Genomic DNA, 24,871 nt, shown 5'->3' on the forward strand with positions numbered 1-24,871 from the left:
CACACCTTAATTAGCTTTGCATTACTGAAACATTGGAGTGAAATATTATAGGCCCGGCTGGAACAAAAAATGAGGCAACGTCAGGAGATGGAGGCCGGGCAGCAGAGGATGGCGGCCCAACTGGAGGCCGAGCGGTCCGAGCGACGGGCTCAGGCGCAGAGGCTGACGGACATTACGGAGTTCCTACAAGGGCTTAGGCAACGTGTGGGCTTCTCTCTGCCAGCTGGGCTGTTGGTTCCACCTCCGCCTCTGCGTCCAGCAGCTACAGCTACTCCTGTGAGTATGAAAGTTTTTTTACTTTCGCTTGTGCTTTGCTTGTATGGCCTCTACCTTCCTAGATTAGCTATCCAAATAATCTTGTCTCACATGCAATCTTTTCTCCTTTATGCAGTCTTCATCTGACGGTGGTTCGAATAATCCACCTCATGCACCTCTGAATGATGGCGCTGGGCCTTCACCACAGTCGCAGTGGCCAAGATGAGTGCACGTTGTATTTTTTTTCATTTGTTGTTCACTTGATGATGGACTTGTGATATACTTATGATGCACTTGTGGACTTTGATGGACTTGTGATGGACTTATGGATTTATTTGGATGGACTTGAGCACTTATTATTATATATGTGATATATATTATGATGGATGTGATATGTGTGGATGGATGTGTGGATGGATGAGATATATATGTGATGGATGAGATATATATGTGATGAATGAGATATATATGTGATGGATGACATATATATATGTGATATATGTTTGTATGAATTTATTTGTCATGATGGAATGTAAAAAAAATTGCCGTTTTGGGACACTTTGCCGAGTGTTGCACTCGGCAAAGGACCCCGTTGCCGAGTGCCATGGTCACAGCACTCTGCAAAGCTGGAAAAATGGGCTCTCGAAAAACCATTTTTCCAACTTTGCCGAGTGCCATGACCATGGCACTCGGCAAAGATTTTTTTTAAAAAAAAATTCAAACTTTGCCGAGTGCCGGCCAGAGGGCACTCGGCAAAGAAATTTTTTAAAAAAATTCAAACTTTGCCGAGCGTCGGCCAGGGGGCACTCGGCAAAGAATTTTTAGAAAAAAAAATAAAACATCTTTGCCGAGGGCCGGATAGAGGGCACTCGGCAAAGAATTTTTTTAAAAAAAATAAAAAATCTTTGCCGAGTGCCTGCAGGGTTGGCACTAGGCAAATCGACCGTCAACGGGGCCGGCGCCGTAATGGTCGCTTTTCTTTGCCGAGTGCCCCCGAGGCTCTCGGCAAAGCCTTTGCCGAGTGCCCGATAAAAGACACTCGACAAAGAGGGTTTTGCCAATCATTTTTTTGCCGTGTGTTATTTGTCAAGTGCCGCACTCGATAAAGGCTTTATCGAGTGCAATTTGGCCTTCGCCGAGTGCCTTCTTTGCCGAGTGCCTCAGATACTCGGCAAAGAACCTGAATCCAGTTGTGAATCTATGTACAGTAAAATTTAGATATTGATATAGTCAACGATAAACAGGCTTGACTTGGAACGAATCTTGGTGAAATTATATTCCTGACATGAGGAAGTGAACCAACAAATTCTATGGACACCCGTTTCTGCAGTCGTATCCTGTATTCCTGTAGCATTCTAGAGCTCATCAATGTCACGACCGGTGGGTGGTGGCGAAGGTGCCAGGCCTGGTTTTGCAGCGGCGGCCAAGCTCTCCAGCCAGGCCTCGTCGCGGACGGTGGCGAGCGCGTCGTCGTTGCGGTGCCACGTCCACACGGCGCTCGTCTCGTCGATGATCCTCAGCCGGCCGTGCCCGAAGCTCGCCTCCCGAAACTCCGACAGGTGCGCCGACTTGTGGTCCTCGATGAACCTTCAGAACCACATCGACAATCACACACATGAACTGAGTCAGCATCATCAGATTCTAATTGACTCTATGCATATACGGTGCCAGCCAGTGACATGCATACTTGAGAGCAAGGCCTTCCCTGTTGCCTCCGTCGCCAATGGTGATGTACGTCGGGCCCCGGCTGTCGGCCTCGTTGTCATAAATCCTCGTCTGATCATCACTCATCATCAAAAAAAAAAAAGACATGTGTTCAGTAATAATGGGCTAAAGCAGAACAGGAATGCTCAAGGACACACGTGTGTTTTAGCTTGTCTTGACATACGAATTTTCTGTGCGTTGGATTGGCATTATGTGTGTCTCCTTGCCACCACCGCTTCTGTCTCTAATGAGGAGGTCCCACTTTTTCTGTTGAAAAATCGGGAATCGCGTCTCTTCCTTCCTGAGCGTTTCATTTCCCCTTCGTCTTCCTTCCCCCGACCCCAACGCTCTGTCGTGCGACGCGCCCGGCGCCGTCTTAGGGTGCGCCGGTACGGGTGGTTCAGGGCGTCGCCTCCATATCTACCGCCGGGAGCCACGAGTGGACCGGATCCGCCGCCGGTGGGGTGGGGGAGGTCGTTGTGTGCCTGCGGCGCCACCGGGGAAAGCCCACTGCCACCACTCCCTGTTGCCTCCGTGAGCTCGCTAGCGCTGCTGCTCGCCTGACGGCCCGGGGTCTGCAGAGCCTCCTCGCCGGTGAGGAGCGGGGTGGGCAGCAGGGCCACCACCGAGCGAAACCAGTCTCCCCTTTCAAAAAAAAAAGGGAGCCTCCCTCTCTGAAAGTCTGACACCCTGGCTCCCACGGCGGCCGGGACTAGGCTTGAGCTCACCGACGGCGGCCACGACCAGGGCTCGATCTCGCTCGAGCAGGGGCCTCACTCGGTGGCCCTGCTGCTAACCATGGATTGTGCAGCCCTCGTACCGCAGTTTTCCTGATCCTCAGCTATCTACAGCTTGCAACCCGTGTGAGGAAGAGATGCCATTCGGTACATCTCCGGTACAATATACAGCAGCGCAGTAGTCCCGCTCACGACAAAAATGGCCAAACACGGTGTGGACTAGTACTCTACTTACCGAATATTTTGGGGCTGTTTTACGGAATATCCTTTCAGATTAGTTTAGAGTATTTGTTCATATTAGTTCTAGCAGTTTATATTTCCTTTGAATCATTACTTTGCTTGTGAAATATTTATTCTATTTTTTCAATAGTTAAAAGGCATATGTGGTATTTATCTTTTATTTAGTACTCAAAATTAATAGTTCACTATGTCTGTGGTGATGCTTGTATTACTAGTGTTTTTTTCCATTGGCTTTCTCTATTCGTAGTCATGATAGAATTTTGATATTTCTGATAGATGGCTAGGAAGAGGCGTCCTAGTTTTGTTGAGATATCATGCTCTTATGATTTAGAAGGCCAGGATGTTGAAGATGTTCAGTGCTCGCAGTTTCCAAGTGTTGATTCTGATCTCTATCGCTCCATCTCTTGCTCTGGAACTGATTATAACTGTGATGTAAGTGTAGTGCATTTGTTTCTAATTTTTGTCCTTTTGTATGTTGGTGCACATAACATGCAGGCTTAATTTGGTAATACTGAATTGATAGCTTTGACTCAACATGTTTTTTTTCCTCTTGGCATTGTTGCGCAATAGCCTTTTTGAGTTTATGTGGCATGCCCTTCCCTGTAGTACAATTGTAGGTTCTTTAATCTAGGCGTGAACATTTTTTTAATTTAGGCTTGCTATTGAGTGAGAAATGTGACCATTTCCTTTTGTTTCTGCACCTGCCATCTTTTTGACAGTCAGCAAATGCCTTGTGTATGGACTTAATCATAGTATGGACTTAATATGTAAGAACTACCAGTATAGGCTTATATCAATATATCATATGCTAGTTCACATGCCTAATGTCAAATATGAAATATTTGTACAATAATTTTCTCTTTTATTTTTGTACATCTTCTTTATGAGCTTACTTATTACTTCTATACTGTTCAACTTAATGGAAGGCACTGTATATCTAGTCCACACATTTGGTATTATTGATTGTGCCTGTCAATAGTGTATGTGCACTCGTATGCATGGATATGTTTGTATTATTGTTACTGGGTATTGTAATGAGAAGTGCTGAGCCGACAATTATGATTAGTTTAGTAGAGGGCAGTGATGCTATCGTTTATATTATTTCTGTATGGAGCATGGAGTTGTCATGCTAGTCTTTTCATTGTAGCACTTTCAGTAACCCTAACCCTAATCTCCCCGCCCTACGGAGCTGGTATTTTTTTTATCTCTAACAGTAGTGTGAGCTTGCTTTTTCTTCCAATTGTTTGTTAGTAATGATTTATGATTTTTTTAAATTTGTTGTTTTAAAATTTCATACTCTAGGACTCTTCTTCAAGTGGCAACTCAAGTTTCAATAATGTATTGTACCAGCAATGCTTGAGATATGTATGTATTATTTGAAGCCTATGTCATCACTTCCTGCATGATGACAAACCTGATGACCTACAGGAGCTGGTATATTCGCTCTCATATGTGTAAGTATAGCAAGCAGAGGCTCGAAAAAACTTTTGCTAACCTTTGTCTTGTTATGAAACTTTCCTGCTCACAAGCGATTTCCTGGGACTTTATTTCAGGTACCAAAGGAGCACAACAGCCATATCAGTTGGTAAGTTTACCTGGGCACCTTTTTCCCTCTGTTTCAAACTCTTATCACCTCCGGGAGCTTTTGTGTATCAGATCTGCTGGAACTGATTTCCTTGTTTTGCCTGCCTACAGTTGCTCGCATCTGCTATGCACATCTCGCTGCTGCTCAGGTTTGCTAGTTCATAAAGTTCGATGAGATGTTGGAGACGTCCTCCAGCCACGACGGGCACACTTCGGCGGGCATCGTCCCCATCCAAGAGCTGTCCCGTCTGCATGAGAAAGTGAGTAACTCGATGTTCTTCTGCTGAGCAGGGGAATCTTTCGTGGTTTAACTTTTTGGTGGATGGTTGGGTCTGAACCCTGGTAGTTGTGTCAGGTGGCGGTAAACGCTCCATGAACTTGTTGCGACACTTGGTGCTTGCCTCGCCCCAGGAAGACTTAACCTGGTAGTAGGATGTTAAATTTTAGTTTTTTAAGCACTGCTGCTACAGTTATGCTTGGGTGGCTGTAATGCCGGCATGCCGCAACTATGTTGAGTGGCTTGTTGCAGCACTTGGTGCCTGCCTGCCTCAGGAAGACTTGGAACCTGCTAGGGATGTCGTTAAACCAATCTTTTTAAGCGTTGCTGATTCAATCTGAGTTGTTCTGTGTTACATGATTTCCTTGTTCAATCAGAGTTCACAAAACGTCACATCTTGGAAAATATGCTCAAGCTACTTTCTAGTTATTTTGGTGTAGTACTGTAGAAATAAGATGCATCCACAATATACTACTGTATATTAAAGTGCTTTGTCACTATTAATACCTGTTGTTGATGAAAACCAAACAAACTAAAAATTTAGTTACATAATTGCAATCACCAACAATGTAAATTGTGGCTACTGGGTACTGCAATTGTAGTTCTCAGTATATGCAATTGTAGTTCTTTTTATTGTAGGACTTTCAATAACCCCAACCCTAGTCCTCCAAACTTTTCATTTGTTTATTGTGATTTGTGCCAGCGCAAAGCATATTTTTGTCCTTGTCCTTTCATATAAAAAAATGTTTCTTGTGATTTGTGCTAATACAGCTTTTCCTTTGTTTATTGTGATTTTTGTCAGCCCACACCAAAAAAAAATTCTTTGTCCTTCCATAGAAAAAATTTGTTTCTTATGATTTATGTTACACACCTTGTCCTTTGTTTATTGTGATTTGTGCTAGCACACACCAAATTTTTGTCCTTGTCCTTTCATAGAAAAAAAATTGTTTGTTGTGATTTGTGCTAACACACCTTGTCCTTTGTATTGTGATGTGTGCTAGGACACACCACATCTTTGTTAATTATGATTTGTGGCGACACATTTCATATATTTGTGCTAGCACACACCACATTTTTGTGATTATGTTTTATTGTAATTTGTGCAAATAAAGACCTCAGAAGCTAAGCTCCTCCTTTTTCTGTAGAAGTTCTGTAATACTGAATTTGAAGCATAGAGATATACCAAAAGGAGAAGAATTCAGTTGCAAACTTTGGAGAACTAGGTTATAGACCTAAGAAGCTAAGCTCCTCCTATCTGTTAATTTCTGAATTTTTAGTTAAGTGTGAATGTGTACCCTATATGTTACCGTGTTCTGCATGTTACTGTGAACCATAGTCTGAATAAGATTGGAGTTACTGTATATTCTTCCTAGTTTCTGAATTTGTTACTGATTAGCTGAGATCGAAACCATCTTGTGATACGGCCACAGGCTCACTTCCGTGAATCCTTTTTTTAGTTTCATCGGAGGTGGCTCCGGATTGTACTTTGTACTTTGTGAAGCTTTCTTTGTGGAATGCTGGTTATAGAGCCGGTAAACGTAGACCAGTTGAGTGCTTTTAAGTTGTACTTTATTTGTTTATTTGCTTGTGTGTTTGTGTGTATGTGTGTGGAGGAGGCACAGGTGTGTCAGTGTTACCACGGTTTGCTTGCCTCTAAATCCTAATTGATGCACATCCTTTGCTTAAGCTGCAGTAGCCATCATGCCTAATTGAGCTCGGTCCCTCCACTAACAATGACATTGATGAAGCATTTTTGTTTTACCATGTACTGCTTGTGTATAGCCTCATCCTCCTGTAGTTTTGGATAGCTGGGCTGTCTTGTGGCTGTTGTAGTGGAACAGTAGGAGCTCACATCTTTTAATTGTGTGTTGCATATACGCATACGCTATACAAGAAAGATGTGTTTAGTATCCATTTCTTGATTGCACATTTATAAGTAATAAATTGCACACTTAAAATACTGCAATTATGGTGTTTAACATGTGCAATATCCAGTCTTTATATATAACTTTGGCACTATTTTGTTTTCCTTTTTACATTTGGTTAAGCAGGAAAAACATATGTTCAGAAAGCTTGCCTCTGTGGTTGAATCAGTTATTTGCCCCCACATTTTGGATTCTCTGTTCTGTTTTTGTTTGCCATCTATAGATATTTGTTGACCTGCTGAACGAATATGTTAAGAATGACAAAAAAATATTTATCTAGAAGAAAAACTCGTCATGTGCCAAGAGGATCTACTATCAAAGAGCACCAGATTGCTCACCTAGAATCAGAATTGAGGTATTGAATTACCGAGGCTGTTTGTTTTGTCTGATCAAGTTTATGGGAAATTACGCTCTTCTAGCTTTCTGAAGTCTTAGATCTCCAACTTTTTTGTATCATTTGCATTATGTTTGTGAGGCTTTGTTTAGTGAATGATGATATGCATCTTGTAGTTTGCATAGATTTTCGATTTGTTCCTTGTTTTTTTGGTTGTGGTCAATGATGTTAGCAATATTGAGCTATGTTAATGCACCTGATTTGCCATGTACACGGAGATCCACTCAGCTTTGATCTATATATGTTTTATGAAGCATCATGGCGAGTTTGATATATAGAGGAGATTGCTTGGTGTGCTTCACTGCATTTGCATAAATGCTGCGATGAGATGTCAATATTTTTTCCTTTTAGTATTGCCAATTTTTCTAATTCTAAGTGAATCATCACACTACTATTTTAGCATTATGATTTATCTAAAAGTGAATCATACTACTATTCCAGTTTATGTAGTTTTTCTATAACTAGGAACTCTATGAATCTAAATCATGGTACTTGCAGCCAGAAAATTTAGAAATGTTTGATATTACAGTTAATGAAAGGAAGTAATGAAAGGAAGTATATCAAAATGAAAGGAAGTATAGGTAATTTGGCAATGCACAGATCTCAAAATGAAACCCTTGTGTGTCAGTAAAGAATTGCAACTTTCAGTCGAGGAAGGTTTGATAATGGATTGTGGTTTCTCAATGACATTAGAAAATGATGATTGGTTAGGACGATGCGCATGTGAGCTGTACAATTTTTTTTTCCCGCAGAAGCTAAGTATTTTCCAATCTTTTTGTCCTGTGTTGGGAATGTTTTCTCTGACCGCATAGAACAAATCAATGGCATGTGTTAGTTGTTTACAAAACACCTATAGTCCTATATTTTTTATCTTATGATCTATCTATCTCCTCACCTTTGTTACCGGTTATCACTACACAAAATCACACCTGCTATAGATGTAGCGGCTTAACAATTTTGGTTTGCCATACTTATACTCTCTGTCTCCTACTTGATCAGTTGCTTGCTTTTGTTTTTACTCTGTATAATTCTGCCTGCTTTGATGTTTGCAGGACGTTGCTTTGATGTCACTGAATCTTTGTGCGCGTAGGACGTTGCTGCCAAAATAATGGACTTCTCACAACAAGGCCCAAGGGCAGTGCGCATCATTTCAGCAATTGGAGCTGTTTCTATAGCAACCCTTCTCCAGATTCAGTCTGGTGGTGTGGTTACATATGAGGTATGTTGCTGCTAGTTATCATTTGCCTAAAAACTACTGCATGTATGTGTTCTGTTCTTCTCTTGTTGCATATTTGAATATAAATGTTTGCCCACCGTCCAAATTAAACAAAAGGTTTGCTGGTAGCATTTGTCACTGGATAGTACCAAGCATGGAGATGTTTCAACTTTCTGTGTCTTAGTTGTTGTGCCAGCTTGGAATCTAGTTTCTATTTCTCTTACGGGAGTCCTGTTTGCTTTCATAGACACCAAGACCTATCCATCTGTTTCCTTTTCCTTGTAGCTTCGCTTCAAGCTTGGGCATGCTTTTGTTATGTCGGGCATCATAGAAGACAAGAAACGGTTTTTACTTCATTTGTATTGGCCTATTGGGTATCATAATGGGAATATGCATAAGAACATGATTTTGTATTTTCTTCTGTTGATCAAATTGTGTGGCCATAGTAGATTGCATAATGGCAAAATTCACCGGTTTTTACACTGATCTAGAATGAATCATGAAATGTGGATCGAAACTAGGAAAAGCACATGCTTTATTTAATTTGAACATTACGCTGACAACATCCAGTACAACAGCTGTCTTTCATACTTGTAGTGTACTGATCAGTCTGGGCAGGACATACTAACTCTTGTGATGAAAGATTACTTTAATTGATGTAACTTCTGAACAGTTATGGAATGAATTATAAAACATGGATTGAAACTAGGTGGAGCAAAGGCTTCCTTTTGATTGGACACTACACTTAGTTTATCAGGTACAGATGGTTTATCTCTTTGTGGCATGTCGATCAGGTTTTGGCGTTTGGTGGGGAAATATGGCTTCGAGGCATTGAGCAGAATAATAAAATACTTAGGTTGGTGATGTGCATACCTACCATTTTGGGGAAAATCATTGGGGTACTGATGATGTTGGTCTAATTTATAGAAATGCCCTTTTAGCTGTTTACGGAGAGTAGGGATACTTTTCATTCAAAACCCCCTTTTGTCCATTTAGGGGAACTGGGATACTTTTTATTCATCTGTGGGGGAATCACCACCTATTCATTGAGGGATACTTCTTATTCACCTATGGTGGAATCACCATCTGTTCACTATTTGAAACTTAACTTACTAGATGGAATCAGCTTTACTAGCCCTTGAGCATAATTTCAGCAGGCCGAGTTATAACCTGACGTATGTACCTAAGCTCACCATCTGTTGAATAAGCTGTGATGGGAAACTTCTTTTATCGGGCAGAACCTCCTTTCGTCCATCCCTTTTCTTTCCTGTTTCCCCACTCATTCTGCTACTCTAGATTGTCCAATTGGGTGCAAGCCGACATCCTCAATCAATGATATGTACCAGTCCTCTTTCTCAGATTATAGCCTATGGATTCTGTTTAAGAGCTATTGAGGCTTCTTTTGAGGTGGTCTACGAGTACGTTCCCAGGCAGGCAGTATTGTGTTTCATTGTCTGAGACTTAACATTGATTGTCAGCTGCTCACTGGCCATGTGTTTACTCATGCAATTCTTGTGAAGCATCTGCAATTTGAATTTCTTTCTGGTAGTTAGGCACACCTTCTTCCCTGCCAGTGGATAGTATCCCTTGGCTTTTGGATAGCAAATCGGCTTCAAGTTTACAATTAATTAGAGAAGTTACCTGGCTAAGTTCCAGAAAGCATTGTATGGGGCCTGTCAGCCTGCCCAACACTTCCTCCTTAGAACAGAATCCTAATTTACACTATGACATGTTCTGATGCTTCTTTAGTTCATTATAATTCTTTACTTTATACAATATCCTTCTAGTATCTTTCTTGTATTATATGTTCATTTTCCAATGGCAGATTTTACAGCTGAAGTGTTGAGGGGATATTTTTGTTGTTTGGTATCTGATGGATGAAATGTTCTAACTCAATGCCTTCATATGTTACATGATGCTTTTTTTTATACATATGTTTCGCAATTGAGTTTGCTGATATTCTTTTCAGGAGTTTTTCTTGCAAGGCCGGTTCATATTTGGACCTGATGTGAGATCCTTGTTTCTCACCATATTCTTCATCCTTGCACTATAACAGCTCAATTTATTTGATTCCCTTGATTTGCTTTGCTTCTGTTTCCTCCATTTTTCACCTAGAGAATGGAGATTGAAGGAATCATGTTCGATCTCTGCTATTCAATAGATGCAGGAAGGCAGTGCACTAGCCAGCAGCAAAGATACCATTCATCAGATGCAGACACGCGCATAGCCAAACAGTGAGGAATGTTCGAAACTTCAAAGCAGCCATTGTTTTATGTTTACTGAAAGATGCTGCTGGCCATAGCGAACCATTAACCATTAGCTAGAATCGAAACCCCATTTAAACTTTCTTAGACTATGATTGTCTTTTTTATTTAATGCTAGTTTTAAGGATGACACCCTTGGCGATTAAAAGCGATTTTGCTGGCCTGATCATTGTTTTGCTTATATCAGCGTCGTCATCAGATCAGACAGTCACCGTCATTTTGCTATGACTGTCTGGCTGTTCAGATATTTTTCTTGGGCTGAACGACAGTTGTGGTCCTTGTTTGCCTGATGGAATTTGTGTGTTGCATTCTCTTAAAACACGTTTTTTCCGGTGTTTTAATTCGTGTGTTTCTTATGCATCTAACAACTATGTGCTAACTAGTCCAAAAACACGTGGTTTTTCCTATGTTAAAATCTGTGTGTTTTATATATAGCCAACAACCATGTGTTGATTTATGTTAAAACACACATGTGTACAGTAGACAGACTCAGAAACAGAAACAACTAGCTAGAACATACACAGTGCACTACCACTTACAAATCGCTCGTAGGCGTGGACATGTCCGGCGAAGACGACGTCGACTTGGGCCTCATAGAGCATCCGCTCCATGGCGGCGCGCATCCGCTCGCCCTCGCCCTGGTGCGCCTGGTTCGTGTTGTACCACGGCGCGTGCAGCAGCACCAGCAGCCACGGCGTGCGCCGGCGGTCGACGCGCGCCAGGTCCCTTTCCAGCCACCGGTGCTGCTCCGACCCTTCCCCGAACGCCGCGTACGAGCCCAGCATGACGACGTGCGCCGCGCCGCCCGCCGCGTCGAACGAGTAGTAGAGGTTGGACGTCGACCCGCTGTGGTCGTACGGCATCCGCCACCGCGCGTTGTAGGCGACGAACGGCTCGACAAACTCCTCCACCACGGGAAGCGGCAGCGCCTCGGCCTCGTGGTTGCCCTCCGTCACCATCCACGGCCGCGCGCTCGCCAGCGGCTGCACGAGCCGGCCCCACGAGTCCCACAGCGGCTGCTGCGTGTCGGCGTACGACAGGTCGCCTGGCAGGAGCAGCATGTCGTAGTCGGTGCTGCCGATGTGCGACATCGTCGACGCCGTCCACCCCGTCTGCCCGAGGTCGCCGACGACGACGAACTCGATGGGCAGCGTGGACGGAGGCGTCCGGAGGCTGAACTCGTCGCCGGACCGACCGCACCGGTAGTAGTAGGTCGTGCTGGGGCGCAGTGGGCCGATGGTCACGTGGTGGATCGCGCCGGACTTGTAGAAGAAGTAGCGGTACGTCGTGTGGTCGCCCGTTGATGATGCTGTGTACTTCCCCGGAGACGTGCCGTACTCCACCACTGACGGCGCGCTCCGGTCGTCGGTCACCCACGAGACGCGCATTCCATCGGACCCGGCGACTGAGATGTGTACCTGCTGAGGATGTGACGCCGGCTTGTCATGCGCGAGGAGAACGAGCGGGCTGGGCGGCGGCCGGACGTACTCGTCGGCGCGGGCGCAGAGGAACAAGAGCGACGTGAGGCCCTGCACGAGGAACCTCCACGAGTGCGCCATGGCCCCGACGAGGAGGTCGCCGCAGAGCGTGCCGGTGAAGCTGCTGCGCCCGCGCGCGGCGCGGTTCATGTAACGGAGGCACGGCGCGTTGGCGGCGAGCGCGAAGGCGGCCCTGGCGGCGCCCAGCAGGCTTTTGGCGGGGCCGGCGGCCACGACCGCGACGAGGTAGTAGAGGAAGCAGGTCAGCACGGCCACCAGCCCACCACGCGGGTTATCTTGCACATCAGCACATGAGCAGTAGCGCGCGAAGGAGGAATTTTGTGCGCAGCTGCTTACGCGTGTCGCCGCGAGGAGGATGGGAGGTGCGGCACGTCGGCTGCTCCGAGGTCGCGGTCACCGTCGCCACCGCCCAGCCTGGCGTGGAGGACGAGACCACCTGCTGGTACGTGCGCGGCAGAAGAACCTGGTTGCACGTTATTAGCTTAAAAGGATAGATTATAAGGTTGAAGACGACCACTTTTTAATTTCTTGCACGTTATTTCAAATGGATCGAGAGGAGAGCATATTCTGCGACATGCGCGCTGAGAATTCGTGCAAGATTCGCGTCTTCGTGCTGTTATTGCAGGTGAATGGATGTGCGTGCGTACCTGACATGTGCCGCCGCGGTTGCCGGAGGGGACGAGGAATCCGTGTGTGGCGGCCGTTGAGGGGGAGGAGGAGAAGAGCGGATAGGCAGGCTGAGGCCAGCATCGCTGGAGTGCACAACTGTTTCAGCGTCGTTGGCGTGGTGGGTTGCCCCTTTTGAGCCTCTATCTACGTGGCAGACTGACAGCAAATCGTCTGGTAGGTACTACTAGCTGATGGTAACACGTGAGCCGTGATGGCACTACTGACAGCGTTACAACAGAGTCCGATAGGATCCGGATATAACTGCGTAGATGCCATGCCATTTGGGACGTGGAGACAATATTTGGAAAAGAGCATTGACCTATCGGTACGATTGTTACGCGTAAGAAAAAATAATTTATCCTGTTGGTTCAAATACTACACGAAGGGAAAATAGGATACACACGATATTTTCACGTTGGCGCCTTCGTTCTGAATAGCAAATGTGTAATAAAAAAGGGGAAAAAAGAAAAGAAAAATCCTACACCTAATCCACCTCACTCGCCTCCCAGTCCACACACACATATAGTGTCATTAGTGTGTTCCCCTTCCTATTCGCCGCTGCCCCATCCACCGCACCACTCTATCTCTATCTGTTGTCACCTCTAGTTACTATGCCTCCCTCCTTGTCCGTCCTCACCCCCATCCTCCACACAACCCCCTGACCACTCCGCCACCACCTCCGGCCACTGCATCTACATCCCCCTCCGCCGCCACCCCCGGCCGCTGCGTCTCCTCACTGTCTACCAACCCCCCACTTCCCATTCACCAATCCTTCAATTCCTCTTTGCAATAGACATCGTCTGCAATGATCGGACTAGAAGAGGGTGAGGAGATCCGAGAGGGAAGACCACGTATGTCATTGTTGTTATTGAGGTACGTCCTGACCACGTATGTCATTTAAGTTTGTCTTTAAATTAGTATTTTTGTGTTTTCCCTTCAGTTGGTACTTGTTGAGCATTAGATAGTTCGACATAACAGGCCCCCACCCCTTCCTCTTCCCTTTCACGTAACACATTAGACAATAGTTCAACATAACATGCCTAACACATTAGATATGTAGTTACACATACTATTACTTATTTAATGTCCAATGATAATGAACCCAACATCACTACTCTAACATAGTTACACCAAAACGTATAATTCCTGTCAGCAAGCCTCAACAATCAACCCAAGAGATTACTCAAAAGTCCATTATTGACCAAGCAACCTTCACACGCATCTTAGTGATGCCAACAATTATATCTTCTTCTTCTCTACCGTTAATCTTGGGAGTAAATTCAATGGTATGTTTAGACATAACATAACTATTTTGGACAACAATCATTAGGATATCCTTCACATAGACGCATATGATGGACCGCATAAGCTTGATAACTCCAATACCATCTCCAGTCAAGCCACCAACCACTTGACTATCATAAAGCACAAGGCTATTTGGGATGCTGGTGGTATGGGCAGTGACTTTTCCATTAAAGTCTCCTTGTATAATTTCAATTGCAATAGTACACTCCACTGCATCTTTCACAACTCCATTCATCACGTCAACAGTACTAAGCCTGGTAGCAAGAGAATCACTTTCAAGTTCACATTCCTTCAAGTGTCGACGTTCTATGCCATTGATCGATAAGATTCCTTTACTGAGTTCTTTGTCCTGCCCTTGATCATTAATCTTCAGATCAATCTCAACATAATTCTCACCTATCAACGCGAGTCCTCGTTTTGGACCTGTCAAGATCAAAGATTCATCCTACAAAAAAGGTTTAAATTATAGGCGAGTGAAAGTTGAAAAATTACAGCCATATAACACATGGAAACTGCTACCAGAAAAAAATGTTCAACTCAGGATTTATTCTGTCCCATACCATATCCAAAAACACACCCCAAAAGCCCAAAGACAACAATATGCTTCTGTTGGACAATATTGGATCATTGTGTAACATCTCGCGTAACCCGTAACACAAAGGATAGATGCATGCTGCATCGTCTAGTTCCCTCTACCAGTTGCCCAAGGACCTTGGATACAAATAATCTACAAACAAGCACTAAAACTTACACATGACAAGTTTCTGCTTCATTCTGAACATGTAAAATTATGATGATTATTGATCAGTAACTTGTTAAATTTCCAACTTTTAGCACCATGAATAGAATTAAGAATGAAATAAGGATGAATATCATCGCACGATTGACCAAATGACAATACATTATTGCTGATCAATAGAAACACAATTGCAGGTCACTAGAATTTAAATGTTGCAGTAGTCTTTGGCTAACTCACATGTAATGTACAAGCAGGTATTTTTGTATACAGTGTAGCCTATGTGCCCAGTAATTGACATGCCTCAGAGTTGATGAGTTGGCATTGATCTCTCTCACGGTGGAAGATATAAACACACTTTTTGTCTAGACTATCTCGGGCAATGACAGTGCCATACACATGGATTGGGAAGCCAACATCCGAGGTGGTTATTCTGACAGAGAAGATGTTTATCCCCTCACACAGCTCATAGTCGTCCTTATTTTTGTAGACAGCGTCAGCAAATCTCATCGGTCCATGGGGTGCTGTTGTGTGAAAAAAGAAGAATCAAGCTAGGTTCTCTACAAATGAGATTAAGATATGCTAACAATACAAGATAATTGTGTTTGCCTCCTTTACCTGCTTCGGGGGGCTTGAAACCCTCATCTGGAGTGTCATTGCTCGTACATAAACTATCTTTTCCTATCTTAACTGAAAAACGGAGCTCCTGCCATTGTGTTCAAAAAAAAAAAACAATACAAGATAATACAAACGGTGAAGTACACATGCACTTGTCAATTAAGAGACAGAAACTAGGATGGTGATGACCTCTGTTCGAAATTCGAATAGACAAACAGACGAGTGTAATACTAATTTGATCGTGTAAGCAACAATCATTTCAGGGATGGCAAACAAGAAAGATGCAGAGTCAGGGCAGGGTAGAGCAGAGCAGGGGAACTGATCTTATCAGAATTGAATCACTTACACTCCTCGTCAAGATCAAATTTTGTGAGATCGACGAATTGTACTCTGGTGAAGTATTCACGCCCTTGCTTGGGATCGAAGTCGCGGATGCGATCTTCCGCCACCCGCTCCCGATCGCGCTGTTCCTTCCGCCGTGCCTTCTCACGCAGATACCGCATCCGCTCAGCCTCCTTGGTCAATCGCTCTGCTGCCTCGTCGTCGACAAAATGTTCCAATCCTGCGAGATTCATACGAGAATCCTTCACCGCGGAGGAGGAGAGCCTGTTGGCGGCCCGGCTCCGGGGAAGCAGCCGCGCCCGCCGCGCATGCCTGCTTCAGAATCCAATGAGATCATGGTGGCCGTATTTCGCTATATTGTTATCATACCGGAGGCATGCAGATTTCCCGAGTGGCACAGCCGTGTGCAATTCATACTGAAGAATCTGTTGACTGAGACAATCAGGAAGAAGTTCCGGATTTGGTTTAAAGATTGGAGCACCATCTGCAAGAAGGCTCGTCGAGGGGCAGACAGGTTTGTGGCGAGGCCAGGTGACTACTTCACCACCTTTGAGAGCCCCGTGCAGACCATACATGAAGGTGTGGCGTTGAGCCGGCCACCGGCTGACCAGCTTTGATGATCGCTGACGCTGTTGCATGGTGTTTACTCAAGTATGAAATATCCATCTAAAGAACCATGCTACTGTGCTCGTGATGTTTTGCTCATGCTCATTATCATTTTCCTTTTTGTTTTTAAGAAGCATAGCCAAAACGTTCGGATGTTTCTCAACTAGTGTCTCTGAACGCGAAGAGAGATCTGTCAGCTTGATTACATCTGTTGGCCAAGTGTAACGGCGGAAGCACAGGCCACTGCCTGCTGTTTTGCGTGTGATAGTAAAGCTTATCTGGAGGAGTTTGATGCGAACTTGATTGATTCTAAATAGCAACTGCTACTCGATGAAAATCAGTCCTTAACTTATTTTATTAGAGTCCACTTCTTTTGTTCAGTGCTTTGCTTTCAATGTACCATTATCAGCATCAGTGTACTGTGATGCATCAAGTTTTCAGTAGCATTGTTAGCTGGTTCAGGAACACTTCTGGAATCAGAAGGTCAGGTCCAAAACCCTGACGTTCTTGTTCTTTTGCTTCTTTTCATTTGCATGTTGTTGAATGCCAGTACAACGACTAGTTCAGTGAAAGCAGGACACCGACTTAACTTTTTTTTTTTTTGCGAAAGGGACATCGACTTAACTTAGCGTCCCTCCTGCTCAATTTGAGGTCTTCCTTCATGTCCGTTAAGACCTTCCCATCAGGTTCAGCATAACATTCAGAAGTTCAGAGTTCACATTGAAAAAAAATTCAGATAAGTTCAGAGTTAACAATCAAACAATCGCGCTGCTCTGGCCCGTCCTCGCCAACCTGCAGGAGGTCTTCCTCAGCATCAAGCTCGCCGTGCTCTTCCTCATCTTGCCGCTTGCCGTTGCCGCCCAGGGCACACACTTTGGCCAGGTATGTACCCCTACTGCCCTCGGTCGCTGCCAGCCATTCTCCTGTTCTATCTCTCTCTTCCGTTCAAGTATCACCTTGTTGTTTTTTTCAATGAAAACATATACAATCATTACAAAAAACCACTTTGGGTGTAAATTCCCTCAATCCATCATTCAGTACACACATCAAGCTGCATGCAAATAATACCGCAATTTGTATTGTAACCCGCTAAGTGACTTTTTGAATCATATAAGTCTTCATATTAGTAACTCCACGTAAAGGCAACCAAACGGACATGAATGCAAATGCTAATTAACATGAGTTCATTACAGGTGCTAATTAATATTGATGCAAGGGCAACAACTGAATTTCAGTCTGCTGGTCATCTTGCTGCTCACACTCTTGCCGTTTTCCGAAACATGAGTTCCTTTTCTTTTCCTCTTTGGTCGCTGCTCAAGCTGATTCTCTGAGCTTCTCACACTCTTGCCGTTTTCCAAAAACAAACAAACAAACAAAACGGGCGTGCCCAAAGGAAGTTGCCATACGTTGTGTGCTCTGTCCTGAAGCCTGTTCAGCACGACAGCACCTTAACTGCAGGAAGAACTTCCCAGCACCTTTGACTGCAGGGAGAACTGATGCTCGCCCACCTAGAGTGCAGGAAGAAAAGAAGTTGCTTAGGCTAATAGTATTTCCTTAATAACATGGTCTTCATCATTGATCAATAGCTCAGTTCCCTGCACGTAAGTAATCACATCCATGATCCATCGTGTATACTGACTCTTGCCACAGTTGCTGTATACCATAAGGAAACAAGTGTTCGGTTTGATATTTTGTTTGTTGAGTGCCACTGTTATGATCTTGCTGATGTTAAAAAGGTACCTTAATATAATTTTGTATTCTAGTGTTAATTTATTATTAGATGTCTTAACTTGTCAAAATAATGGTAAAAAATTATGATATGTTTTTTATACTGGGTTTGGCTAACAAAATACATTATTCAAATTAACATCAAAGTAATTCGATTAATCAACAACATTTTAGTACACAGAAATTAAAATAACCTATTTTTATTTGTATCCCTATGCTTGTACATTATTTGAAATTTGGTAAATGACATTTTAGTACACGGAAATATAAACTCAAGTTGTGCTTACGTTGGGCCTATTTATTTTCTAACGCACTCTGGCTTTATCCATCCAGCCCATCTTGGAGGAACACAAGTTGCCTCGATCGTGCTCACTCGCCCCAGCAAGCTGATCCACTAGGCCAGGATTGGAACCCACTACTTCACGACCTAGTGCAATTACCAAGATACCCTCTATATTTAAATAATTTTAATAAGAAAATATAAGAAAAACATAGGCACTGGTCCCATGTATTTTGATAGTATCCATATCTATTTAGTATCTTTCCGTACTTTTTCGTTGGTATCCTATTTTTTTCACCATTCGATCTCTTTCAATAACTCTAGATATGACACACGTACACAGGTGGGATTAGCAGCGCACGGTTTCTCACCGCAAAGCATTATTCAGTGCGCACGTCCGATCATAGTCGCTCTGGGTCGTGTCTTTCCATTTTCCTTTCTTCTCGACCTACTCGCTTGGGCCTAATTTATATGTACAAATATCAAATATTATATTTTCCTAATCTATCTATAAATTTTGAATATTATATTTCTATTAGATCTAAACATTTATAATCAAAACTTCATATTCTGAATTTAGAAACTACTATTATATTATAAACTTTATACTCTTAGATTCAAAACTTTATATACTCTAAATTCATGAACTTTTTACTAGTACATTTGAAACTTTGTACTTCTAGATCCAAACTTATAATCACATATTAAAAACTTTGTACTTCTAGATCCAGAACATATAATCACATACTAAAAATCTTTGCACTCTAAGTTCTAAAAGCACCTTTCAAGGAGAACTCAGGGGAGGGCAGTCTCTGACCTTTTCCCTGCTTGGACCCACGTGACAAAGCCAACAAATCGTCTAAACGCGATGGAAGTGGGATGAGAGAAATAAAAAATTCGAGAGTGTCATTGAAGACCGGCAAACTTTTCTAATAACTCAAGAAATTTCGAACTTTTATAATAGCACATAGGGAAACACACTAAAAAACGTGAGTTGACAAACGGAGAAATGGAGGCAGGAGGGGTGGATACATACATGAGAGAAAAAGACCCCGAGAGCATGGAGAGGTTGCGGGTTGGGCTTGAGTTGGACCGGTGCGTAGGGATGACGCAGGCTAGGTTAGGGATGGCAACAGATCGGGTATAGTGCGGGTGGAGTATGCACCTGCTCGCAACAAGATCCGCGATACTTTGTCACACCCATCCTCACAACACCCTGCATGTGAAAATTTAAAAATCATATTTATGGCATATTTATTTTATCATCAAAATTGAACTCATAAGTATATAAAGGTGAAAGAAGGCAATTATTTCTCACCTCTATATCACACATCTAGTCATATAACACAAAGGTACCAAGTAATTTTTAAGTTCTTAAAATAGATTACATAGCTAAGGCCTAGGTAACTATCTTGTCGTTGGCAATACACATGATTACGTAGAATGATCCTTATTTTCTAGACCCCGATATACACCTATTTGGCACCTACACGAACTCGATGTCAATGCAGTTACGATTTGACACCCATGCCCACCCTAGCGGGTGTGGCGCCCGTAGGCACCCACACTCGCAAGTCGAACTGCCCTCCCTGGGCTAGGTGGACTCGGGTACTTAGAGAGAGATAGATACTCCCTCCGCCCTATTAGAATATAAGGTATTGAAGTATTCAAAATTTATCTTAAATTATTACAAGGTATATATATATTCTAGGTGAAATGATTTTCTCAAAAATCTCAATCACATATGTTCAACTCCAACAGAGATGCTATTCTTAGCTTTGAATCTATTTTAAACTTTTTGGGCCACAAAATGGCCTCCAACAGACTTGGTATCTGAGATTGTAAAATATCAAGTTGTCTATCCCGTCAAATCCGGTAGCCAAAGAAAGCAAGCGGAGGTCGCTCGCCAAATGCCCTCCCGCGCTGATTGCCTGACTTCCCGCGTGTATACTTCTCGAGCGCATGTTGTCCGCCCCTCCGCCGTCGGGGTCACTCATCGAAAGGGGGCTAGCTGAGCACATGTGCGTGCGTGTGCCGGCTCCATCAACCACACATCACTTTTGCAGCTGACTTGAGCGCATCGGCTGCATCAGGAATTTTTGGTGGATTAGCATTCAGAGTTTCAATTTCGAAGATATATAAGTTAAATCAAGATGATACAGAAAGCAGAAACCATGGCGTTCCCCATGGTGGCCGGCCGAGCTCAAGATGGAGTTACCGTCGTGAATCGTGATAGAATATTTGACAAAAAATCGGATGACGTGGCACTTTTTAAATATAGACAAGAGAAAATATTGGAACACTACATTGTAGGTGGGTTTTTTATTTTTCATAATGGCTAAATCTTGTAATTTGGAATCTAATTTTACCTTATCTCTTGGAGTTGCTCTAGTTTTTACTTCCTCTATCCTGGAATATAAGGTATTGAAACATGCAAAATTTTCCAAATTATTGTCTATACAACCAGGCTCAAAGTATAGTAAACACAATGTCTTTCTATAGTTAATAACGGAGGGCAGCTAGGCTCATAAGGGGAAATCAGGCCCATAAGAAAGGCCCTGATACGTGCAACCTGCATAGGCCCAAATTATTGCGAAGGCCTTGATCCACAGGATCATCCTCGTCGTCCTCGTGTGCGCGGCACTCACAAACCCTAGATCAGACATCAGATGTTTGGATAGGTTCATTCACTTCTTTCCCCTTTCCTTGGTCGGCGGCGGCTTTGTGTTCATGGCGGATGGTAGCGTATCCACTATTGGAAACCTCAAATTTGCCGAGTGTTTTTATGTTTGCCGGGTGCATTTCTTCGGGCACTCGGCAAACAAATTCTTTGCCGAGTGCTATCCTAAAAACACTTGGCAAAAAAAACACTCGGCAAAGAGGGGGTTTGTCGAGTGTCAAACAAAAAACACTCGGCAAATAGGGGGTTTATCGAGTGTCACAAAAAACACCCGGCAAAAAGAGAGGTTTGCCGAGTGTTAAAAACAACACTTGGCAAAGCAAAAAAATGAAGAAAAAAACCCACCCGCCCCTCCCCTCCCTCACGCACACACCCCCTCCCCTGCCTCCCAGCTCGCTCCTGAAAGGATCAAGATGCCCAAGAGTGGGGGTGAATTGGGCTAATTCTAAATTTTCTTGCAATAATTAAATCCTACGGTTAGCCCAATTAACCCCTTGTGCCTAGAAAGGTGTTTCTATTAATCTAACGCACAACAGACTTGCAACGTATGTTCCAAACTTACTCTAGCATGGCAATTCTATGAATGTAAAGACAAGTATTGAATTGCTCAAATTAAATGCTCAAAGTAAATAGAGAGAGAGGAACGCGGCGATGTTTTGCCGAGGTATCGGAGAGTCGCCACTCCCCACTAGTCCTCGTTGGAGCACCCGCGCAAGGGTGTAGCTCCCCCTTGATCCGCGCAAGGATCAAGTGCTCTCTACGGGTTGATTCTTCGACACTCCGTCGCGGCGAATCACCTAAAACCGCTCACAACTTGAGTTGGGTCACCCACAAGCTCCGCCGGGTGATCACCAAGCTCCCAATCACCACCAAGCCGTCTAGGTGATGGCGATCACCAAGAGTAACAAGCACAAACTCTCACTTGACCACTCGAAGCCTAATGAGAACGGTGGATGCACACTTTGCTACTCTTGATTCAGTACTGAGGCTACTCTCTTGGATTCACGAATCTCAATCACCTCACTAGGACCTTGCTCTTCTTAGCACTCACAAACGTGTTTCTCAGCTGTTGGAATGAGCAAAAGTCACACCACACACGAGTGGAGGTTCTATTTATAACGCAGCCTGAAAAACGAACCGTTATGTGCCTCTGTGGGGTGACCGGACGCTCCGGTCATGTTGACCGGACGCTCCGATCAGTTCAACCCGCACACCAGTGTTTAAGTATTGACCGGACGCTGGCAAGGTCCGATCACCACTAACCGGACGCGTCCGGTCGCATTAAACCCTCACTGGATGCTTACTGTACTCGACCGGACGCTGGATCTTCAGGGTCCGGTCAGTATTGACCAGACGTGTCCGGTCGCAGATTTCCTTCTCTGGAACCTTACTGGAGTCGACCGGACGCTGCCTCTCAGCGTCCGGTCACTTGACCACTCCAGCGTCCGGTCGCACCGAACGCAATCACCTTGATCAAATGTACTGACCGGACCCTGCAGTCAGCGTCCAATCGCACCAGAGCCAGCGTCCGGTCAGCATTTGACCCTCCATTCACTTCTAACTCTCGAACATATGTGAATGAAGTTTGCTCCATAGGATCATAGGGCTGTTGTGGAGCTACCTAGTGCTAGTTTTAACAAGTGTGCACCACACCTAACTCACTAGACTTATCTAGGTCAAGCTACCCGTCCATACCCCCCTTAATAGTACGGCCAAAGGAAAAAACAAAGTCCTAAACTACTATAAGTGTCACTCCAACTCCAATCGACACTTAGAACTAGTCATCCTTAACCTTGTTGTCCATCCTTTGAAAACCGAAACGATTTCCATCGTAGGGGCATGACCACCTTGATTGCCCAATTGATCTCCATTACCATGACCTAACTTAATTGCCTCTGCAAAACACACGTTAGTCATAGTAATCTTGTATTGTCATTAGTCACCGAAACTCAACAAGGGGCCTAGATGCTTTCAATCTCCCCCTTTTTGGTGATTGATGACAATACCACCTCGAGTATGTGAAAGAGTGAGGTTTTTGTTGCATTTGGTTCATATAAGCTTTTGTCAATAAGAACAAAAGAGTTAGGCAAGCTTATATGAGCCAAGCAAACACGATGTACTCAAAAGATATGAAATAAGCATGCGTACTAGTAATAAAGCTCATTTGCATCGGAGTATAAACGCGGAAGCAAAGCAAATGAGCACTGCACAAGTGATATGACATATAAAGGGATTCAAAGTAGAGAGCACACATGTCATATATCACAATCACGTAGATATCACTATCACATAGATATAATAGTAAACATGGATGCATAATGTATCACACACATAGAAACTCCAAATGTAATAGATAATAAGCTAATAATAGATAACTAGCTCCCCCTAAATGCCGCTCCCCCTGAGTCTACATACTCGAACCCTCTCCCCCTTTGGCGTCAAACACCAAAACATAAGGGTCGGTCGGCGGGGCTGCAGCAGACGAGCCAGGCGCTGAGGTACGAGGGGCAAGCTGGAACTGGGCGTCATCATCATCTGACCCTGAGCTCTGTACTGACTAACCCTCTATGGCTGGAAGTGTCTCTGAAGCGGTTTGGGTCTGAGCTGGGGCAGGTGCTGCCTGTGATGCTGCTGGTATATCTGTCGTAGGATCTGAAGATGCGACAGAAGAAGGGAGCCTCTGAGTAGTCACGACGATGGGAGCTGCTGTAGAAGGACCGGCGGCATGCATATGTGGCAGTGTGGGCATCCCTGTCAACTCGCTGAAAGAAGCTCCAAGACTCCTGGAGACTGACATGTCAGGCACAAATAGCGAGGCTGACTGGTCCGGTGTGAAGCCCATCTGAAGTGGAGTGAACTGCGGTACTACCACTGGTGAGGCTAACCACTAGGACACCTATACTGGAGGTGAAGCAAACTAAGCCGGAGGCTGTCCCTAACTCTAAAACCTACTGGGCTGTACTGTTGGAGTCGTCGTAGTGGTGGCAGGCTGAGCAAGCTAGGGCGAAGGCTGTGGCTGTGGAGCCCCAAGAGCTATCACTACATGCTGCATAAAACCCATAAGCTGCTGCTGCATGAGTAACTGTTGCTGATGCATCTGCTGCTGCTGCTGCTGGAGGACCTATTGCTGTCGCTGAAACTCGTCCTGACGAGCCTAAAACTATGCAAAGTTTGCAGCGGTCTCCTGAGCCTATCGTGCCTGATCTTGCTGCATCCGCTCAAGAATAGCAATCAAGGCGGGGTCCGTCTACGGTGCAGGTGGAGCTAGGCTAGAACTGCTGGCCTCGGCATCATGTCTGCGTGGAGGCATCTGAGGAATAGGCCGGTAGTCGTCATCCGAACTGTCACTAGACTCGGTCCTCTCCTCCTAAGCCTCAAGCTACTCCTCCTCAGTAGCAGCTATGCCTCTGATAATCTCGTCCTACTGAGCTGCAGACTCTGGTACATCTGGATGATGGCGAGGCTGAGTGGGTGCCTGTGGTGTGCTATGCCTGATCCTCTATGCCATGTTATAAGCTGGAAACTCTGTGGTGGCACCTCTGTACTCGGCAACCATCTCTGGGGTCCTAACCTGCACAACCTTGAGCATCAGGAATGTGATCCAATGTGCATATGGAAGCTGCCTGCGACCCTTGAAGCCCTCAGCTATAGTATCCTCCATCTCTGATAGAAGGAGGTCCCAAATATCGAACACTGTCTGCTGCATCAGGGCATTGAGGAGCCAAAGCTGTAGGCGAGTCAGACCCTCTCTGTATCCCAACCTGGGAAGTAGTGTCCTCCTGATGATGGCCTCTAGCACTCGAGCTGTAGGA

At 44.4% G+C, this 24,871-nt stretch overlaps 1 protein-coding gene, 1 long non-coding RNA gene and 1 pseudogene across 3 annotated transcripts; 1 reads left to right on the forward strand and 2 right to left on the reverse strand.

Moving 5' to 3' along the window:
- Window positions 1-1,458: 1,458 nt before the first annotated feature.
- On the reverse strand, window positions 1,459-12,488 carry LOC136504450 (purple acid phosphatase 22-like). 2 transcript variants are annotated; one of them, XM_066499393.1, is made up of 4 exons: window positions 12,085-12,100; window positions 11,136-12,017; window positions 1,943-2,031; window positions 1,459-1,842 (listed from the first exon to the last, which is right to left on the reverse strand). In XM_066499393.1, the coding sequence occupies exons 2-4, from the start codon at window positions 11,982-11,984 to the stop codon at window positions 1,611-1,613; spliced, it is 1,170 nt and encodes a 389-aa protein (XP_066355490.1). In that variant the 5' UTR covers window positions 11,985-12,017; window positions 12,085-12,100; the 3' UTR covers window positions 1,459-1,610. The 2 variants fall into 2 exon arrangements, with proteins under 2 accessions (XP_066355490.1, XP_066355491.1); XM_066499394.1 differs by having other exon boundaries at window positions 11,136-12,488.
- LOC136504451 (uncharacterized) lies at window positions 2,171-10,846 on the forward strand. Its single transcript, XR_010770888.1, has 6 exons — window positions 2,171-2,908; window positions 3,213-3,368; window positions 4,239-4,521; window positions 4,632-4,780; window positions 8,169-8,335; window positions 10,302-10,846. It is a non-coding gene; the product is annotated as an uncharacterized lncRNA (long non-coding RNA).
- Window positions 12,489-13,947: 1,459 nt separating the features above from the next.
- On the reverse strand, window positions 13,948-16,102 carry LOC136503107 (uncharacterized; annotated as a pseudogene).
- Window positions 16,103-24,871: the final 8,769 nt, after the last annotated feature.

This window comes from Miscanthus floridulus, chromosome 14 (assembly GCF_019320115.1).
Source record: "Miscanthus floridulus cultivar M001 chromosome 14, ASM1932011v1, whole genome shotgun sequence".
NCBI lineage: Eukaryota > Viridiplantae > Streptophyta > Magnoliopsida > Poales > Poaceae > Miscanthus > Miscanthus floridulus.

Excerpts from the sequence above, each read along its gene's own strand:
- LOC136504450 (XM_066499394.1), bottom strand. The coding sequence starts at position 12,224 with ATGAACCGCGCCGCGCGCGGGCGCAGCAGCTTCACCGGCACGCTCTGC. Across the intron at positions 2,032-11,135 it reads TCCACGCCTACGAGCGATTT|ACGAGGATTTATGACAACGA; the intron begins GTAAGTGGTAGT and ends AGTGATGATCAG. Across the intron at positions 1,843-1,942 it reads AGGGAAGGCCTTGCTCTCAA|GTTCATCGAGGACCACAAGT; the intron begins GTATGCATGTCA and ends GTGGTTCTGAAG.